This window comes from Saccoglossus kowalevskii, chromosome 22, assembly GCF_978046115.1.
Source record: "Saccoglossus kowalevskii chromosome 22, keSacKowa6.1, whole genome shotgun sequence".
In the NCBI taxonomy this organism is placed as follows: Eukaryota; Metazoa; Hemichordata; class Enteropneusta; family Harrimaniidae; genus Saccoglossus; species Saccoglossus kowalevskii.
The window spans coordinates 16,766,664-16,787,140 of record NC_140662.1 but is presented as its reverse complement, the minus strand read 5'-3'; the positions used below and the strand labels follow the sequence as shown (position 1 = coordinate 16,787,140).

At 36.6% G+C, this 20,477-nt stretch overlaps 1 protein-coding gene across 1 annotated transcript in view; it reads right to left on the bottom strand.

The window, feature by feature from the left end:
* LOC102809367 (uncharacterized) overlaps nt 1-19,878 on the bottom strand; it is a 28,668-nt gene extending 8,790 nt beyond the window's left edge. The window contains exons 1-33 of the mRNA XM_085495785.1: nt 19,842-19,878; nt 16,789-16,935; nt 15,786-16,043; nt 15,553-15,679; nt 15,129-15,348; nt 13,559-14,201; nt 13,110-13,303; nt 12,482-12,742; nt 11,641-11,849; nt 11,053-11,173; nt 10,667-10,858; nt 10,073-10,285; nt 9,706-9,980; nt 9,463-9,595; nt 9,108-9,326; nt 8,827-8,995; nt 7,871-8,160; nt 7,457-7,657; nt 7,223-7,358; nt 6,815-7,013; nt 6,461-6,673; nt 5,866-6,049; nt 5,562-5,764; nt 5,203-5,437; nt 4,808-5,014; nt 4,535-4,640; nt 4,265-4,381; nt 3,976-4,143; nt 3,703-3,851; nt 3,409-3,537; nt 3,178-3,316; nt 2,888-3,074; nt 2,512-2,723 (exon numbers count right to left, since the gene is read on the bottom strand). Coding sequence (XP_085351911.1) covers nt 2,512-2,723; nt 2,888-3,074; nt 3,178-3,316; nt 3,409-3,537; nt 3,703-3,851; nt 3,976-4,143; nt 4,265-4,381; nt 4,535-4,640; nt 4,808-5,014; nt 5,203-5,437; nt 5,562-5,764; nt 5,866-6,049; nt 6,461-6,673; nt 6,815-7,013; nt 7,223-7,358; nt 7,457-7,657; nt 7,871-8,160; nt 8,827-8,995; nt 9,108-9,326; nt 9,463-9,595; nt 9,706-9,980; nt 10,073-10,285; nt 10,667-10,858; nt 11,053-11,173; nt 11,641-11,849; nt 12,482-12,742; nt 13,110-13,303; nt 13,559-14,201; nt 15,129-15,348; nt 15,553-15,679; nt 15,786-16,043; nt 16,789-16,935; nt 19,842-19,878 — 6,493 coding nt within the window. The remainder of the gene's footprint in view (nt 1-2,511; nt 2,724-2,887; nt 3,075-3,177; nt 3,317-3,408; nt 3,538-3,702; nt 3,852-3,975; nt 4,144-4,264; nt 4,382-4,534; nt 4,641-4,807; nt 5,015-5,202; nt 5,438-5,561; nt 5,765-5,865; nt 6,050-6,460; nt 6,674-6,814; nt 7,014-7,222; nt 7,359-7,456; nt 7,658-7,870; nt 8,161-8,826; nt 8,996-9,107; nt 9,327-9,462; nt 9,596-9,705; nt 9,981-10,072; nt 10,286-10,666; nt 10,859-11,052; nt 11,174-11,640; nt 11,850-12,481; nt 12,743-13,109; nt 13,304-13,558; nt 14,202-15,128; nt 15,349-15,552; nt 15,680-15,785; nt 16,044-16,788; nt 16,936-19,841) is intronic.
* Nucleotides 19,879-20,477: the final 599 nt, after the last annotated feature.

Sequence of the window (20,477 nt, the reverse complement as noted above, 5' to 3'; positions counted from 1 at the left end):
ATGGTGAATAATCATAATTCAATTGAATAAATAAGTCACTTAATTGCAAAATAAATAAATTAATATTTTTCTAATCGCTAAACAATCAATCACATTGTACAAACTACCAGTCAATTAGTCGGCTTGTCAATCAGTTAATCAGTCAGTCTGTAGTGAGTTGTCAACCAATAGTCGTATAATTAATCTGAATATTCAGATATAAGTTTAGCTTTCAGACAATTTTTATAAAAAATATCTACTAATATTGGCATTTTGTAGTTCTGGTCTTAGTGAATTTCAATGCTTAATTGTTGCAAACTTTATGTTATGCTGGGTTATAGAAAGTTTTGTTTTTGGTATAGAGAGGCTGCCATTTCTATTTATTTTAGTGGGATAATTATGAGAAGGGGTGTTGATGTAGGTATCAGGACAGCGTGCGAAACGATTTTTATTTAAATCGAAAATATATAGACAAGAGTGGAATTTACATAGTTTGTGAATGTCCAGAATTTGAAGAGAACGGAACAGTGTTGCAGAATGCGAGTTCCATTTTGAAAAAGTGATAAGCCGCACAAGTCTTTTCTGGAGTCGTAGAATCGGTTCAAGAAAGGTAGGATAAGCGTTTCCCCATATTTCAACACAGTACGTTAAAGGTGGAAGAATCAGGGTATTATATAATAGAATAAGAATATACTTTGGGACATAATGACGAATTTGTGAGATTATACCAATTTTAGAACTAAGTAATTTAGTGACTTTGTTAATATGAGATTTCCAGTTCAAAGACGAATTTAGATTGACACTCAAGTAAGATACTGATGTTACGCCCTCTAACGGTACATTCTCAATTTCCCGGGATCCATTAATATGAACTTGTTTTTGTGGAGTTTTAATTACCATATAATTTGTTTTGTTGGCATTAATTGTTAGTTTGTTAGCTTTACACCAGTCAACGACTTTTTTTAAATTCTGTATTAATAGTATTAAGATTAATTTGGTTAGATTTATGTGAGTTGAATAGGTTAGTGTCATCTGCAAATAAACGAAAATCAAAGGCATTGGTACTGGAGTTAATATCATTAATATAGAGAAGAAATAATAGAGGGCCGAGTATTGAACCCTGGGGAGTTCCACATTTAACTTGGTTTGGGGGTGATACGGTACCATTGACATCCACTGTCTGGAGACGATTTTCTAGATAACTGTGAAACCATTTAAGTGGCAGGCTTCGAATCCCATAATGCTCTAATTTTTGTAATAAAATGTGGTGGTCAATTGTATCGAATGCTTTCTTTAAATCTATAAATATACCAAATGTGATGTAATCTGCGTCCATTTTGTCTGTGATGTCAGTAATTAGATCTACAAGTGCAAGTTTGGTATTGTAATGTTTGCGAAAACCATATTGAGTCGGCAAAAGAATATTAAATTTATCAAGGAACGCTAAAAGTTGGGATTTAACAACAGATTCAATAATTTTGCTTAGAATATGCAATAAGGAAATGGGTCTGTAGTTGCTTATTTCTAAAGGTGAACCTTTTTTATATATGGGGGTAATTTTAGCGATTTTTAGTAGATCTGGGAAAATACCTGTAGTAATGGATAGGTTGATGATAGGGGCTAGGGGACTAGCAATGTGTTGGGCAGCATGGATTATTGTTTTTGGATGAATATGATCTGGGCCCATAGCTTTGCTGGGATCTAAACGCCCGATCTCATTAATGACGTCATTTTGTCTAACTGGACGCAGAAAGAAAGAAGCTGTGTAATGATTATCAGAAAGGTAGTTTGTAAAATGTTCAGGAGAATTGATTTGAGCAGCTAGGGCTGGTCCAACATCAGTGAAAAAATCATTGAAATTCTGTGCAATATCGATATCCTTTGACAAAACTTCCCCCGTATTGGATTTAATAACCTGTCTTGGAGACATAGAAATATTATTGTTTAAAATGCTATTTATAATTTTCCAGGGTTTATTAGTATTTCCAGTCGAAGACTGGAATTTGGCTGAATAATAGTTTTTTTTTAGCTTTTTTGAGCAGTTTTGTCAGAAGGTTTCGGTATATCTTGTACTTGTTACCAACTTGAATATTGTTGGGAGACCTTTTCATTTTAGAAAATAATTTGTGTTTTGTTTTAGTTGAAATAAGAAGACCTTTCGAGAGCCAGGGCTTACAAAACGATTTGCTATTAACATTACATTTTTTAATTGGGGCGTGCCTTGATGCAATAGCACTGAAAGCATCACAGAAAATCTTGAGTGCCCGATTTGGTTCATCACAATTATAAATTGGCTGCCAACATGTATTGTTCAAATCGGAAACAAATTTGTCACGGTTATAATTTGAGAAGTCACATTTGTAAAATATCTTGCCTTGATTGAAATGATGATGTAAATTTTCGTATATAGAACAAATGGGAAAGTGGTCACTTATATCTGAGAGTATTGTATATGTATTGCTATTACGTACTATTTGATTACAGTAAATGTGTAATACTACTTTCGCAGAACGCCATACACGTAAAACACACCTGCTTTGTTGTACGCCCTCACCGTTACATATATCACAGTGTTTAGGGGCAAATCTTGTGACATTTGGGAAATAAACACTTTCTCTGTTAAATGCAGCGTCGTTGGTGGTACAATTTCCTCTCCTCCAACAGTGGTTCCTGCTCTCCATTCGTAATGGGATATCTGTGACTGTGGGTCATGGAATCCGTACCAGTGTGCAGCCATTGTTGATCTGTTTGAAACCAATTGTTGTTGTTGTTGTTAGAGATGTATACGTTTAAAGAAATTTGCACAATATCTAAATTTGGTGACTACTTGTGCCACCAATGCAGGATGGAGTTTCTATAGTAATTGGAAATATTATATATAGATATGTCGCTCATATCAGTATCATACCTTGATGTTTGATATGCAATGTCAGGACCACTAATCCCGTCATGCACTGCGCCTCGGACTGGGGGAGAGTTATCTATCAGGACACCGTCTGACGTCACTGTTGTACATAACTTGGCAGCATTGCAAGCTATAACGGTCGTATAATACGTGAAACCAGGTTTCAAATTTAGGTTATCTGCTGTCATCTCTGAAATTAAGCAAAACAAATATGTGGCGTTTAGAGCAAAATTGATATGCATACATATTGTACTGTGTTGAATCGTGTCGAATTGTATTGTATTGTCACTTACCAGTTACTACACCAACATACTGTTCTCCCCTTGTATCATCACAAACTTTGCATGTACCAATTGCCCATGTATATGTAGCAATACCAGTATGTGGATCACTAAAACCAGTCCACCTTGCCGTTAAGCTGCTCAGATCCGTCTGTTATTTTACAAAATAGATATTAACTCAATATACATTGTATTTATTTTAAAGCAATTGATATTTGTCGCAGCCAATCACAAATAATTTACCTGAACATCAAGGTCAATTTGATCAGCAGAAACAGTTCCATCATAAACATAACCAGCAATTGGGGGTGACGCATCAACAATAGTGGCCCATGATGTTGCCATGGTTGACATTCCAGCTCCATTGTATGCCTAAAAAGTAGAATCAGTACAATTATTCAATTCGCAAGTACTATCAACTTATACAGGAATATTACAAAAACATGTGTATAACATGGTCGGTAAGGGGGACATGTATCCGGCATATCCCATGTGTGTAATAAACTATACCCAACGCTTGTCTAAAATAGCTCTTACCTTAACTGAAACATAATACGCATGGCCTTCTTTTAATTCAAGGTCAATGTTTTCATCCGATGTTCCTTCTTCGGAGTTAATAACAGTAAACGGCATAATATCTGCAAAACCTGGGAGTGACCCAACTGCCCATTCATATGTAGAAATACCTGTATATATATAAAAACGAAGAAATCAATTTATATGATGTAATATACAAGAGTAATAAACATCGAACTATGAAGACTAATATATTCTTAAGCTTATAATCACATTCATTGCATGTCCACTTACCACTTTCTAAATCAACAAACAGTCCTCGCCAACTAGCACTGACAGATGAAGTTGAAACATGGAAAGACCCGCCAATGTTGATTTTCACATCTGTCTTCTGTGGTGGCGTTGTATCTATGGTGACTCCGGGTGATACAGATATAGTGGTGAGGCCCACAAAATCGGTTGCTTAAAAGAACGTAAACACATATATTTTAGTTGCCGATTGTTTAATGATAGAAACGTAGTGTAATAATCACAGTAAAACATTGCTATGCTAAAGTTCATGTAAGACCAAATTAATTGTCACCTTTTATGGTAGCGTAATATGTATATCCATCCTGTAAATCTAAACCATGAGCCACAGCTCTGTTTGTAATTCCAACATCTATGAAGTCCTGTACATCCACTCCATCTGGTGAAGACCCTGAAACAGGAAAAGGAGTGTGTAATAACTGTCGTTTCTGTTTTATTTTTAAGGAAATATTTGAAACTGGAGTTGGTAGCACATAATATACTTTTACGAATATGAATGACATTTAGGCAGAAAATGTCTTTACCTCGGAAGCTAAATACTCACCAATAGCGTATTCGTATTTTCGAATTCCTGAATGATGAGTGGTACGGCCTTCCTCTTCTACGTCAACAAATGACTGCCAGTTAACAACAAGTTCAGATATAGCTGACTACACAGACAAGTATTGAAGTAGAAAACAAAAATATATGTATATAATGATTAATGTTTAAACGTAGTTATGTGATTGTTTTTATTGTAGTTGATGATAATGTATAGCATCAATCGTGTTGAGCTGATATATGACATCGAATGGCAAACAAGAATATAACCACTCACTTGGTAATGTTGTTCTCTCCATCCAATCCATACATTGCCTTGTAAAGGTGGGCTTTGGTCAACGGTGATGCCATCAGAACACACTGATATCTCGGGTAGTAACACTTCTACATATTCATATACCTTCTTTGTGGCATTTGAATATATGCATACATAATATCTTTGGCCATGAACTAATGGTAGATCGTGAATGTTGATAAAGTTTTCCTTTTATAAGATAAATTAAAATATTAACTATAAGTGTCATGGAAGAATATTAACTTGAAATTCATGCCTCTTGGGCTTTACGTTGATGCGAACTATTCTTCATTTGAATGATGGATTGATGTGGATTTTGTTTATATATGCCCTAACGTATAAAAAGCCTCTCATAAAACTTATATCAGTGAACTTACATTTGTACTTCCACAGGCCATCACTTCTGGTGAGCTACAGTCATACTCCTCATATGTAATATGCCCATCGTTAGATGTCAAATACGCCCACCGTTGAACGCTGTCATCAGATATAACCTTCCAGTCATACTGATTATATCGTAGAGTAGGCCATACTGCCGCGAGTTTATGTATGGCTCGAGTATATTCAGCATCAGGCTGGTTCCAGTGGGCGTTTATTTCAAGAAATATATCCCTATAATAATAATAATAATGGTGTTATATGGTGGGAATTGAACTTAAGTGGCTTTGAGAAAACTATAAAGTATGTCGGACACAGTGAATTTTTAGTATTTCAGTACAAAAACAGGTGCACTAACCCATTATCATTACTCTTTTCATCCCAACTACCAGAGGCATCTATCACTATATTCGGTACAATCAGTACAGGATTGTATGCATCACAGTCGTATATGTCTTTATATACAGTGGTGTAGAGACCAGCTTTAGTGTAACCACGGAGACCAATTTGTAAACACTCAGTGAATTGTAAGCTGTGATCAAGTGATGCTCTATAAGTCATCTATAAATCATAGAAGTCATAAAGTTTAGAGTGTTGTTAGGAGCTAGCTAAACATAATATAAATATGTCTTCCTTATAATGTGGTAAAAGTACACGTTTACCTCGTCCCCTACATGGACAGGGTCTTCTAATAACTGCCAAACAAACAAGGCATCACCATGACGACTGTTGGTTTTGATAGTTATTGTCCACTCATAATAATCAATGTATTCAATAACGTCACGACCGGTCATCTGTAGATTGTGTCCAAAACTGCGCCATGAGAATTCCAATTCATCTGTCTCACTGTGTTCAATGATAAAAACAATCAAACGTGCAAAACTGTATTATATATTTTATAATTCATAGAATAAGCTTTCCGAAAATATATAGTTTTGTGGACAAGAAAGGTCATCTTGGTTTCCTAACTAATTAAAATACCTGTCAGGTAAACTGCATCTCTACCTTAATAGAAAACGTCAGTGTAGATATCAGTGTAAACACAACATATACCATCATCTTCCATCATTTTGCATTCATTTGTACAAAGCACTGCCATAATATGGTCACTGTCAGAAGGTGGTGTTTACATAAAAATAACGGTTTATATGGGTATAGCATCATCTTAAAAAGGAGGTCCCTGTGTATATCTACAACATTCTACCTGAAAACATTGTTCATGATATAAAATTTCTCCATTCCAAGGTGTTTACTTACTTGTAATACTTGACATATGAGATGCCTTCAGATGATGGTGGATATGGCAGAATGGTGACGCCATCACTGGTGACTGGTTGAAAACACCCGACAGTGTGGCAGAATTTCACGATAGAACGATAAATGTCACCGGGATGAAGTTGCATAGCCGTGTGAGCAGTGTAAGCCATACCAAGGTTTTCAAAGTCTTTCACAAAGTCCCATACATCAGATCTACAGATCAACAACCACAATGTTAATTAAAATATACATTCATGGAATAGCGCATTACAAAATATAATACGTTAAAGTACGTTATAAATAACAGAACATTCAAAGATGAACAGAACAGGAGTTATCTGAGAGAACACTCACTCATTTGTATGTTCAAGTCTCTGCACTCCCCAATGAACGTCTGTAATGTAATCACTTATATCACCTGATATGTTCCAGTATGAGGTAAGTGAAGACATTGATGCCTGAAATTCAAGATCTTCCTGGCAAACATGACGTCCATCGTTACTATGGTGACTGAAAGTTCCAGTATTCGTGTGTTCTGTCGGTAAGCCTGAAACTGAAAAATAAGTGTGTAACAAATTAAATTGTCTGCAATAAGGTTCAACCACAGTGACGATATAAAATTCACAATAGTGATTATAGTATTTGTCATGTGTACATAATTCTCACTACAGCTATTGCCAGTAAACAATGTCAAATGATTCTTTTATAAGGCAGCTTGCAAACAAAGTAACTTCAATTGTCCAATTGAGATATATTCCATACCTGCTCTAGTGCATCCCAATCCATCATAAACCTTTGCTGACGTCAACACATCTTGATCTGAAAGTATCCGAACTCCATCAGAACTCACTGTAACACTACCAACATCATTGGACGCTCTTACGGTAGCGAAGTATTTCTATATAATAAAAAAATAAAAAGAACACAGACATTGTAAAAACACGGAAAACATTACTCAATGTATTTTTAGACGTTGCGCATATCTTGTTATATTACCTTGAAATTTTCTAAGTTCAGTCCATTAAAATCAAGATATGTGTGGCCCACATCCGCAGCTTTAAAACCAACAACATCTTCTTCCCCAGGTGTCGTGCCTAAGGCAGCTTCATAACGCACATCCAGATATGGATGGGAAAATCCAGACCATCGGATATGTAGTGAAGTTCTAGAAGTCTGGAAATCTATGTCATGAGGTTCCTGGGAAAGATAAGGTTCTGATTTTTCGACAATGATTCCAGAAAATACAGTTCCAAAACACGTAAGTGATCAATGGTTCTAGCCACATGATCCAAAAACTAAGTTTAAACAAAGTACCTTTACGCTTTACTATCGTCATATAATCTATCATAAAATAATTACAGTACAAATATAATGTATCCATTGCATGCAATTTAAAGTGACGTCACTTACCCCATATAACTCAGTATATTCACTTAGTGGAAGGATATCACATACAATGCCTTTCGATGGTGGTTCAACCACATGCCTGTAAGCTGCTGACTTTGCAATACTGATTAACCCAGCAGTGTTTGTTACGCGGATGAATACGTAGTAGGAATGATCCCCATGTAGATGCCAATTAAGTTTATCAACTGATATAGAAACACATGACGGTGGTCGTTCAGATACACATAGATCATTGTCATGATGGTCGTCTAAGATTGTGAAATCTAATATGTTTGTATCATGGGTAGTTGTACCTGTAAAACCATAATAATATATCACTTGATAAAACTAATACTTCAAAAGTATTATGCGCTACATCACAGGCCGGGCGTTTGTTATAAAATACACTACTATTTGATGTGGTGATTACTATTCTATGTAACACAATTGTTTTTTGTTGTTGATTGTTGCTGAATAATGACTGAAATAATGTTTTTAATCATGTTTTCATGCCAGATGGCAATGTTTGGAGACATTTTGATTTACTATGTTAAATTTGCATGAAATTGTCAATATGTACACAAGTAGGATTCAAGCATGGGATCGTCCGAGAGAGTTGATAGTATAAACAAGAATGCTATGTTGGGGGCTGCACTTTTTCTTTCCGCAACAAGGTTTTCAATATGGATAGGGATCATGTACGTTTTACAAGGTTGTCATTATTAGCTAAGCTTCAGAAAAGGGTTGACAGATTAAGATATGGCTCTGCGTGCCAGTGTTACTGTTTGAATCTGAGTAAAAAAATACTGTCACCAGAAAATATTGTGTGATGTTATCTCAAACAATGGGAAATGGTGGGGATCACAGTTACACATATGATAATTGCATTTATTATTTCAATACAGGTATACAAATGCAGAGACATGAATATGGCTGTACATATGCACAAAACAAAAAGCGAATTTCATCTGCAGACTTACCAACGCCATACTCAAAGCGTATCGGAGGCTCGGCATCTTCCCCGTCATAAAAATCGTCTTGGTTCCAACGAGCCACAAGGTAACCTACATCACTATATGTCTCCAAGGTAACATCAATGTCGCCAGTGAAGACTGGGGGTGTCACCTCAACAAAGAGTGGTCCAATAATCTGTGAACAATGTAGTCATATATTTAGCATATTATGCTGGTTATACTAACAGAACGAATTCACTGTTTCAAAGAACAATGAATACAAAAGTAAAACCCATCATTTGACTGACCTTTGTTTGTGTCAACTCTGCTCGGTTGATGGATTTCAAAACCACATAGAATTGTAAACCTTCAGCCAAATTAGGGTGGTAAGTAAGAAAGTTCCTGTGTGAATTGGTGGAGGTAAATGGTAGTATGTCAGGACTCAGTCCAGAAGATGTGGAACATAAACCAACTTCATAGTCGTATATCCCGCTTTCAGGATCATCTCCTTGCCAACTCAAAGAGAACTGAAATATTGAAAATAGCCTAATAAGTTAATGCACCATGGGTGATGACATGTATCTATTCGATCATAATGCATTTCCTATCAACTACATAACGACTAATGTGAAGGTAAGTGTATACTAGAGTAGTTGAACATACATGGTTTATTTTATTGTAATATATAACAGTTGATAAAGGTCCAGCATCTATGCATTCCGTATCAGTACTTGCAATAACTTCAGATGGGTTTAAAGGCAGTAGTTCTATATCACTGTCAAGCCTTGCTACATTTCTGTAAACAGATCAAACTATTTATTGCAATAACAAGCGTTGAGGTGTTTCCTTTTTCAAATAAGAGGAATGAAATCAGGATTTAAGACAACAAGAGTATTGTTCATATACCTGCATTCGTCTGAAACATTAACTACTTGGTGGCGATATCTAGTAGTATTCACCATCCACACGTAACCATCACCGTCCTTGATCACACCAGCTTTTATAATAGCATCATCTATGACAATTTCACTGAGTGTTGGTGGTGAAGTATCAATGGTGATACCATCAGAACAAACTGGATTTGATGGTTCTAATGCTCGATTATATGCAACTACAGTACAATGATACGTTCCTATATCTGGGGCGGTCCATTCTGCATATGTTGAAGTTGTGTTTATAGCCTAACAAAGAAAAAATAATATAAGATAAGTTCGATGGTTTACCATGTGAAATTCAAAGACAAGTTATAAATAAACAAGTTTGTTTCACGTACCGGCTCTGTTATTGGAATATCAAATGTACCATCTTGCATTTCTGAACAACTTTCGCTAAAGATGTAAACATAAAAGAGTATCCCACTTTCTCTGTCAAAAAATCCATCCCAAGATGCGAATATTAGAATGTCCTGTTGATAGTCCAAGTCCGTTTCTCCTGTCCGGCTATCATGTACAGTGCCCTCATGTGGCGGACTTGTGTCAACCGTAACCTAGTGTATGTGATGCATATATAATCTATATTATCAGTGTGGTATTGAAAGAATTAGGATGTACAACTCCATTATAGTATACTTTATACTAGGTAATAATTACATACCCCGAATTTACATCATTTACAATTTCCTACTGAGGCTCCAATGATAGGCAACTGGTATTGACTGCCAAACTAATACGTTTGACGTCATGCTATCGAATGCGCGACTGTGAATGGTGAAATGTTCAAAATAATCCCAGCGATGGAAATAACTATCGCCAGTTGAGTATCATATTAATGAAATTCGTGTGTCCATGACGAACACAACACGAGACAATGATTATATAAGTTAACAATGATAACAACTACATTCTTACAGACTGCTACAACACTGTACCTGGAAGGTCTTTACATCCACAAGCATGGCGTTGTTTGTTACTGTGATGGTGAATAAGTAATCATGGTCGTGGTTTCCAGTTGCTAGATTTAATTTATTGGCATCAAGTTCAATTGCATAATCTCTATAGTAACATTCGTTGTTTTTTTGTATACATCCGCAGTTCGGAGGGTCACATGTAGTATTGCCAACCTTGAAAACAAATGACGTCATATAGTTACCATCATGCATAACGCACAGTATTTAATTTCCCACAATGCCTCAAAATCACACGTGAATACATAATATTTGTGTTTGAAACACTTTAAGGTAATTCGAAACATTACGGAGATGCGTCGAAAATTAATCAAAATCATTCGTTACATTTCAACATCAAATACACTTACTATTGGTCTTCTGACAGCAACTTGACCTTCACCATGAACCACATTACCGTCTGCCATGTCTGCTAGTTTCCAGTGTATGTTATGTAACCCGCTGTGATCGTCATATGTTTGGAAAACAACCCTGTTTAGGAATCAATGAGAAACAAGATCATAGATATTTGTAACGTAGCCCGATAACAGGCATTGCATTTGTATATTTTAGAACAATGATGTGTCAAGTGTAAAAGAATAACACGAAATTGTGACCAGTCATTGATGAAGTATGCCCGACATGTCTTTGACACACGATCCTCTAGAAATGTCCGATCAAAAAATGAAGAAGATTGTTTCTTTAGATGGGTAAAATCTGTAGAAATATTTATGTTGTTTAATTATGTTGATGTTTATGGATTTTACAATATCAAACTGTATGAAAGTCGTTGCGGTTTGTGATATGATATGATTACAGCAACGTAGTTTGTTGTGGTTATTGCTGGTGGTCATCTTTGACTACACCCGTAACAGTTACTGTACCTTGGTCTAATTTTGAGCTAGTGTGTGAATGATTTGAGAAATTCTAGAAAGGAGTACATCATGCATTTCACCAACCTCATATCATACAGGTCAACAGAAATGTGCACTGCTAGCTGTGTCTGTCCATGTCTCATTAACGATATATCATGGATTTCTGGTGGCGATGAATCCACGTGAATCAGTACATCATCCTGGTTTATATTGCCCATCACGTCTGTAGCTCTCACCCATAAATGAATGGAATCGCCATCGTTGCGTGGTATGTCGAATCCCTGTTGCTCCACCTGAAGACAGAGAAAAAGCAAATGTGTTTGAGATTATTCACAGCTTGATCAAATCCGATAATAGGTATTAACTTAAATGAAGTACACATGGCTAGCCCTGTATATGTAATGGTGGGCAGATTGTAGTGCAGAATGCGGGTATCATTACATAGATTGGGCCGATCACAGCATAAAATTGAAAAAATCACACTAGGGGGGTCACTTATGCATACACATTAGTCAGATACATAAGCTGGATACTGGTCATCTAATTAGAATGTGAAACATATGTTAGAAATGGACCAACAAAAAACGCCCCTTCATCACGCGCCATTGTCGACATTACGACCCACATCTTGTTAACGTTCAGTCTATCAAATTCAAAATACAAGTTAATAATTCCTTGACCACGTATTATAAGTCATAATCACAAGATGCTTGTAGGTCGTTTTGTAGTGACAAGGAGTACTCGGATACCACTCGTGCCGTTAGAGGGCGTTGTGCAATCCCGGAACGTCGTGGTCGAAACTAGCACATTTTCTCCGACCTAAACTAGCCCGGGTCGAGATCGGGTTAATCTGTTTCCAAAGAAAAATAAATATGAAAATTAAAGAATTCCTCATTCTATGTTTCTAATAAACATTCTTACTCACCAAAATATCATCAACGTCTTGCCAGTTACCAGTAGGAGAAGTGATATTGCGCCCTCCCCGGTGGTCTATGCCGTAATTTACTTCGAAACGCACGACTGCATTGATATTTGGTATTGCCTCACGTGATCTGGTAGTTGGAGGTTGACCTGTGACTTCTTCATAATCTGACGTCAATGGAGGTGAATTATCTTCAATGGCATTCAGGAATTTATGTTCCCTGTGGAACCAGTTATAGAAGTGTCCTGGCCATTGCATTACTACCTGTGAGGGGATCAAAGCATGTGCCACGAGTTAAGAAATGTTTTTTTTTTCTCAACAAGAAAAAGGGATGACGTATTTCGCATTCAAACCATCTAAGCATTTTACAATCGGAGTCGCCTATGAGGTTGTGCGACCGATAAGTTGAGTGTTTCTGTGCCACATATAATACGCATATAACATGAATGCTTTGCTTATCGCATCATTGTCCGACGTTCGTGGCGCTATCATCATCGCTTCTACATTGTTTGAAGAGTACATTCACACAGTTATTATTCCATTCGACTTTGATATTACTAACGGCTTCCCGTGAAGATATACAATTTTCGCTGAGGTTTATCAACATTAATAATCCACATGACTGACTTACCTGTGGCCCAGTATTACTGGGGTCTTGAAGATCAGTTTGCCAAAGGTGGGTACTATTTTCCGCTGCAGAGTCAACCCAGATAGGGAACTGGTCTGTTGTATTAACTCCGTTGACATCATCAAATATTAGGAATCGTCTGGCTCTATTATGGTTACCCGCTACGTCATCAACAGTAAGCATGACACAATATACTCCTGGAATGTAAGGATATGTTAATTTACTTATTTAATATGTTGAATTTATCTGTTATATGAGCTGTAATTGTATTGCACGTATGTAGCTGGTATATCCACTATACCCGTGTCACTCAATGAGATAGTGAATGAAGTAGATGATATATTTACTCTACTTAGGTCACTTAATGATATAGTGAACTGGTTATGTGGAAGATATGTTATACCTGATAACTCAATGATATAGTCGAGGTGCAGATGGTAGACGTACTATACCTGGGTTTCTTAATAAGATACCAAACTGTGTGGCTGGTAGGTCTACCATACCTAGGTTACTTAATGAGATAGTAAACTGTGAAGCTGGTAGGTCTACCATACCTGGGTTTGTTAATGGGATAGTTAACTGTGAAGCTGGTAGGTCTACTATACCTAGGTTACTTAATGAGATAGTAAACTGTGAAGCTGGTAGGTCTACCATACCTGGGTTTGTTAATGGGATATTTAACTGTGAAGCTGGTAAGTCTACTATACCTGGGTTACTTAATGAGATAGTAAACTGTGAAGCTGGTAGGTCTACCATACCTGGGTTTGTTAATGGGATAGTTAACTGTGAAGCTGGTAAGTCTACTATACCTGGATTTTTTAATGGGATAGTTAACTGTGTAGCTGGTAGATCTACTCTATCTGGGTCAATTAATGAGAGAGTAAACTTTTTAGGTAGTAGATTTACTGTACCTGGGTCACTTAATGTGATATTAAACTGTGTATCTGGTGGATCTAGTTGTCCACTCAGTACAGGTGGTATTGAACTATATCCCAATACATCACCATATGCTTGCATCTTATATACTTCATATTCATATCGTAATATACCAGAAAGGTCGTCAAACCAACCATTATACTGCACAGTTATTTCACCCTGCAGAAATATTAAACAAACAATTTGTCTACAATAATAGTATATTGGACCGTGGTTTTGGGGAGACTGGGTATTCAATAGTAAAAAGATCTACATTGGATACATCGTGCACAGAAGGAGCTTAGAAAGGCATAAAATGTTTGTGTGTCAGATTACTAGATGGATGTGTAAAATTTGATTCCATCATTATCTAAACCCCTTTCGATACATAATATTTAACACAACCAAACAATGAATTAAAGACCAGATTGTGATACAAGTCCTTGCATAATAATTAAGTAATTTACATAGTAATTGATAATTTGGAATTATTCTGCATATGTTACCCAGGTAACTTCAACAAACTGAACATGTTTATCATGTAAATCGATCTATAATAGTTTATTTGTTCACTAAACATTGATGAATATTGAAAGCCACTTCACACAGGACCATATTTCTATTATTTGTTGTTTGTTAGGAAATCGTTATTATGTATCATATTGATCACAATGGCCAGGAAAAGGTCGTCTGCATATAAATAAAGTTATAATATGACGTTATTACGAGGATACCAAAAAGTGTGCCTGAAGACAGTACAGAGGGAGTATTGGCCGACCCGCAGCTGAGTATGATGCAATGGTGTACTGTCTGAGTACATACTTTGAGGTATCCTCGAAATAACCATATTATTATATATCTTTTCCTTGCAAGGATACATTACTGTTTAGAACAGAATCAGCAATCTTCGTTGTCTGGAGTCCGGAGTTGGGTGGAGTTTCATATTTGAAACTCGTATTTCCTAATATGGTAGGATAAAAATACCCAGTGCAAAACCACAAAATTACGGCACGCTGTAATTTATGGCTTTACGGTGACAGATGTATAAAAATATTCATTATGTTCTGTTAAAAGGTATATGAAAACATATTCTCACAGTCGACGTACAATTTTAGTTATCGCTGGTCCCCTATCGAGCATATTATCAGAGCAACTTCCGGTAACTGTACAATGTTCTGGAGGCTGATAGTCCAGGGTAAAGTCTGCGGTATGTGCTATATCTATTCCTGTGTAATAAATCTTTGGATTAATTGTATAATTGGAAGGTGGGTCATAATTCCTTATAGTAATGTATCCACCATTGCGAGCCTTTGCTGTGAAGTAAAACCTGTCAAAAAGAAAATTCTATTATGAATAATATGACAAAATGAACTTCGAACTTGAGTGGCTGAGTGTACTGTCACTAGATTTGGTGAGGCGAGTTTGAATTCGTATGTAAACTAAAATTAATCAATTGTTTAGTTTACAAGATGCAACATTAAAAAACGCGATTTATGGAAGCAAAGTTGTATATCCTTATTTATAGTCGTACCTGTCCCCATGTTGAAAGCTGAAAACAATATCACCTGTGACGGTACAGTCGTGCATAGCTTGATGTGGATTGTCCTGACTGTATCCAATAGAACATGTGACATTCCCATTTTTGACATAATTTCCATCTAGATAAACAAAATACCGGAAATATTAGATGTTGAGTACAAATTTACAAACATTAAAAAATAACTCGATATAAAATGATAAACTCAACTTGTCTGCAACGCTTACCTCTGATAACCCACCAATCATAAGATGCTGAAATGACGCCAACTTTGAAATCTTCCACATAATACTGTTGTGGCCAATCAGCGGCGTTAGGACCTGTGTAACTGTTATGCCACTCAACCTGGATACGATCTGGTTGGATATTTGTGTAAACAGTTGTAGGTGCCGTCACGTGATTGTCACAGTCGGCGTCTGCTCTGTAGTCACCTGTCGTCTGAATCAGTGTTCCCAAGCAGTATTGCATGACGGGAGATGTATTCACTGAAACATAAGGATACATGCATGTTACTACTTTGGAGAAAGATATAAATTCAATATTGGTATTATAATTTAAATGTTATCTGATAATAGCCGAACATTTTGAAACGAAAATAAACACGGCAAAACGATAAATATGATGGCATGAAAAAGCAAATAGTAAAATATTTTTATCAGAACTTGTTCATTATTTTACAGTTATGAAATATATACACCTACTTTGCAGGCAGTTATTTCCACTGAAGTTTGGTGCACATGAACACGTTGAGGGCGTTGTCGTGCATCGTCCAGGGTAACAAAACTGACTATCTGGACGCCAGGAGCATCTCTCTGTAATTGTACGTGTATATGGTAAGTACATGTATATCGCATTCACAAATGACAGTCGAGATCACGTTGGGAGCGAGAACGCCACGCGATATGTTCATTTGTCGTGTTCGTCGTTGCCATGGCTGCACATATAGGCCAGGGGAAGTAGACGCGGTACGGAAGGTTGATAATTAAATACCATTTGAGGCATTATTTGAGGGGCAAAAATACTTCTCGTGGCCGTCGCACTTTTAACAATCTGCAAATATTGTTCATTCAAGTACATAGACTACCACCGTCGTATACTCTTATGAATAATTATACCAATTATATAATTATATCTATTGTTGTTTGTGATGTTTTACATGGTGAACAGATTACAACACAATGGAAAATACACATATTCTCGTAATACTATCATAGTGTGACATAAACGTACGTTCACATATCCTGTTAGAATATCCACCGTCATCTATCAATTGATATGCAGTAATATTCGGACCTCTCTCATAGATACATCGTTCACATGTATGATTCGTTGATGAAGTACAACGTAATTCTTGGCAGTTAGCAATAGCTATACAAGCTGTAAGTAAAAACAGTGAAAGCAACATTTTATTATATTTTGTAATGCTATATATATATGCGTTAGTATTGTTAGATATGCAGTGCAGAGTGTTTGACCATGACCATGTAATATGACCGTGAAATATGCAAATACCGTGAAAGAATCACATAATTTCGTATTTAGCACTGACACTGATTAAATGTACATAACTTTTAAAATAGAATGTATTGGCCAAAAAATGTAACTCCGCGTCAAACGTCGTCTCTATATCAACAAATATTTGCAGTAATCAAACAAAATAATTACTTGTTCCAATTAATAACATCTGAGCTTTTTCCTTAAAACTGATTGTACGCAATTATATCGTGATATAATGCACTACTGCAGTTGAACCATAGGAATGATGTCAACAGTTCAATCTGACTCATGCATAAACAGTCAGCAGGCCGGAATTTGCATTATAATTATTGAAATACAGATAATTACTGTATTGCACTATTGCACTGAACTGCCTTGCCGTATGGGATTAACCTAATCGGGGTTCAATGTATTCATTATATCATAACTGGAGAGATTATGAATCACAAATAATCAAATACTTGTAAACACGTGTGATAAAGTAAACATGAATAGAAACATGGCGTTGCTGACTTTCAATATCACGTGCAATAAATTGTCTATATTATACCTCGCTCGTTGAAAAGTGATTTACATAAAATCATGACGTTTTAGTCAAAGTACACTGTGTGCATTTGGTCTTCATTCACAACACATCCTCTACTAGTGTCATCTGTGAACGTCCATGAGTGAATGATTTGTTTACAAATGTATACCATCCTTGGAAATGTAGTAATTGAAAACCTCAGCCCATCTTATAGATTATAGAGGTTCGTGTTAAAACATATTCACGTACTTGGTGAGACTCCTTCGACAAAAACACATCGTGTGCACCATTGTGGTAAAATTATCGCAGAAAGATGCTGTCATTCTATATTCACAGCTAAATTGTATAACATGTATGAAATGTTAATGCTGTAAAAACTACGAAAAAATACGGATATTTATTCCCAAACATGCTCACCAAAATGTGTGTGGCTTGTGAAAAGAAGGTGTGGGACGTTCGTGAGTAAGTAATTTCAGTCACTCTGAGATTTTTATCTGGCGAGTGGTGGAATAAATTTGATTATTTTTCAATTCATTTCAAAAATGCTATACTCGATAAATTGAGTGATTCACATTGCTGAAACACAGTTATCAAAACAAGTATAATTACTGTGCGTATTTCCCGTATGTTTTAGTAAACGATGTTTGTATGGTATTGAGTAATGTACTTGAAATATAAGTAATTTGTAGGAGATGTAATATTAGATGGAATTGTGCATGGTGGATGTCTGTTAGATGTGATAAACCTGATAACACATGGTCATTCGGGGAGTGACATAATTTGTTGTCTGCCCTCGGGCTGTTGGTCAAGACCATAATATTAAAACAGGGGCCCTCCATATAACTTGCCAAGTTGGTTAAACGGAGGGAATAGTGTGGGTTTCCTTTACGAAGTAGAAATTACTGGGGTGATTTATATTCAGAAATTCAAACAACTGATACTTTTTAAACGAGTCCTGGCAGCCGTAGATATTCCACGTTAGCGCTGAAAACTAGACATCACAATTGAACCATCGTGAGCCGTGGCAGTTGCATGATTTTGACACAGTCAACTCCGGGATTCATGTCAAATTGACAGGATCTGATGAGACACCCGGGATTTGTGTTAAGTTGTATCTGGTAAATGAAGCCGGAGCTTATTTTTTATTAGCATGATACGACGACTCAACCCTGGTCATAAAATAAGTAGAATCTGTTGACACACACCAGGGCTTTGTGTGAGTTTGCAGGAGCCGATGACCCACACCTAGTTTTCATGTCGAATTCGCAGGTGGGATCTGACAACTAAATCCATGGCTTCGTGTCAGGATCTGGCGATTAAACCCAGCTCTTCATCTTAACGGGCTTAGTGTCGGGGTTAACAAACCCCAGCTACTCAATAACAGGCTTTGTATCAAGTTGGCAGAAGACGGTGGCACAATCCTGGGCTTCTCATCGAGTTGGCAGGATCTGATTAGTTTAGTATGCATGCTTCTCTCTCATTCGGAGACAGTAACTGATTTAAAATAATTGTAAGTAACGTACACAATGTAGGAGAATGTTGTTCAAAGAAGATATTTTTGAGGGCAGAAGACAATTATGCATTCGTTTAAACATTTTCTGGAATTTTAGACGAAGAGCACGTTATGAACAAATTTTAATTCCTTCCTTCCAGTCTCAGTTAGCGAGAGCTTCTAGAACTGTAAAATGCATTTCGACGTGAGAAGAGTATTGTTAAGGTTCACCAGTCGTTGGCTACAGCCTAGAAATAGAGCGTGGAAATCTAGACTATAATCTCCAGTACCTACGTAACCTGATTCGAGAACGAACGATTGAACCCGGAAACAGGCCGTGATAATTTACTAGGAAATAAGTACTATGCGATCAATTTCGCTCATACGCGGGTAAAAGGTTCCCCATATATAACGCCATCAAACGTCAGAAGCTACCAGTTATGTTATAATTCACAAACAGCTTGCCAATGAAGACACGATAATTGGATTACATTTATTGTTTCATCGATCATTAACAATAACGCGCGAGATATATATTTATCTTTTTTATGAATTCAAACTCGCGCCGCATGTCGTCCGAGGCAATTCTTAGGCACATTAATTAAATAGGTGTACGAATTAAGGGGAGGGGGTAATACATTATTCTCCACTGAAAATATTAATAATGAGGAATGAATTAATATTGAAACTAGTGTGTTGGACGGAGGAACTCGAAACCCACCTAAACTACATAGGTGAATAGATGAATAACATTAAATAACAACTCACTGTATTCACATAATATACCATGCTCACACGATCCCATTGGGGATTATATCTTTCCCCCTCATAATTAATAACAAATACTTTTGAACAGCAACACCAACGATTTCAAGATCGAGGTGTTGTGTGAATGCCTAGTCTCTGCTTATGAGCTACGTAGATGAATTGTGGTTCAATGTCACATGTAGTCACTGTGACGCATTTGAGTTTTGTATTCCCAAGTTTAAAAGAAAATTAATATTGCAGTGCACTAATAAAGGTATGTACACAAAATAATTTAAAACAATCTATGAAACGAGCGAAAAATGAAAAATTACAAGTCTTTGTTAGCTATTCACGGTGTAAACACTTCATTTACGAAACAATATACAAAGGTTGTACTATTCAACTACAGGCGTTTACCCACCATTATTCTCACATCGACACCACCTGGTCAACCAGCTGGTTGCCTTTCGTAGTGTGGGCAAAACTTGTGAGCAGGTTGCCACATCCTTGGGGAGGACTGTACGATGGGTGGACCAAGCGTCACAAGAAAGGCGCAGGCCTTGAATATAAACCCCGATCTGGACGTCCTTGTATACTCACTGCCAGTGTTTGAGGGCATACAAAAGACCAAAGATACAAGGACTGACGGAGATCCAC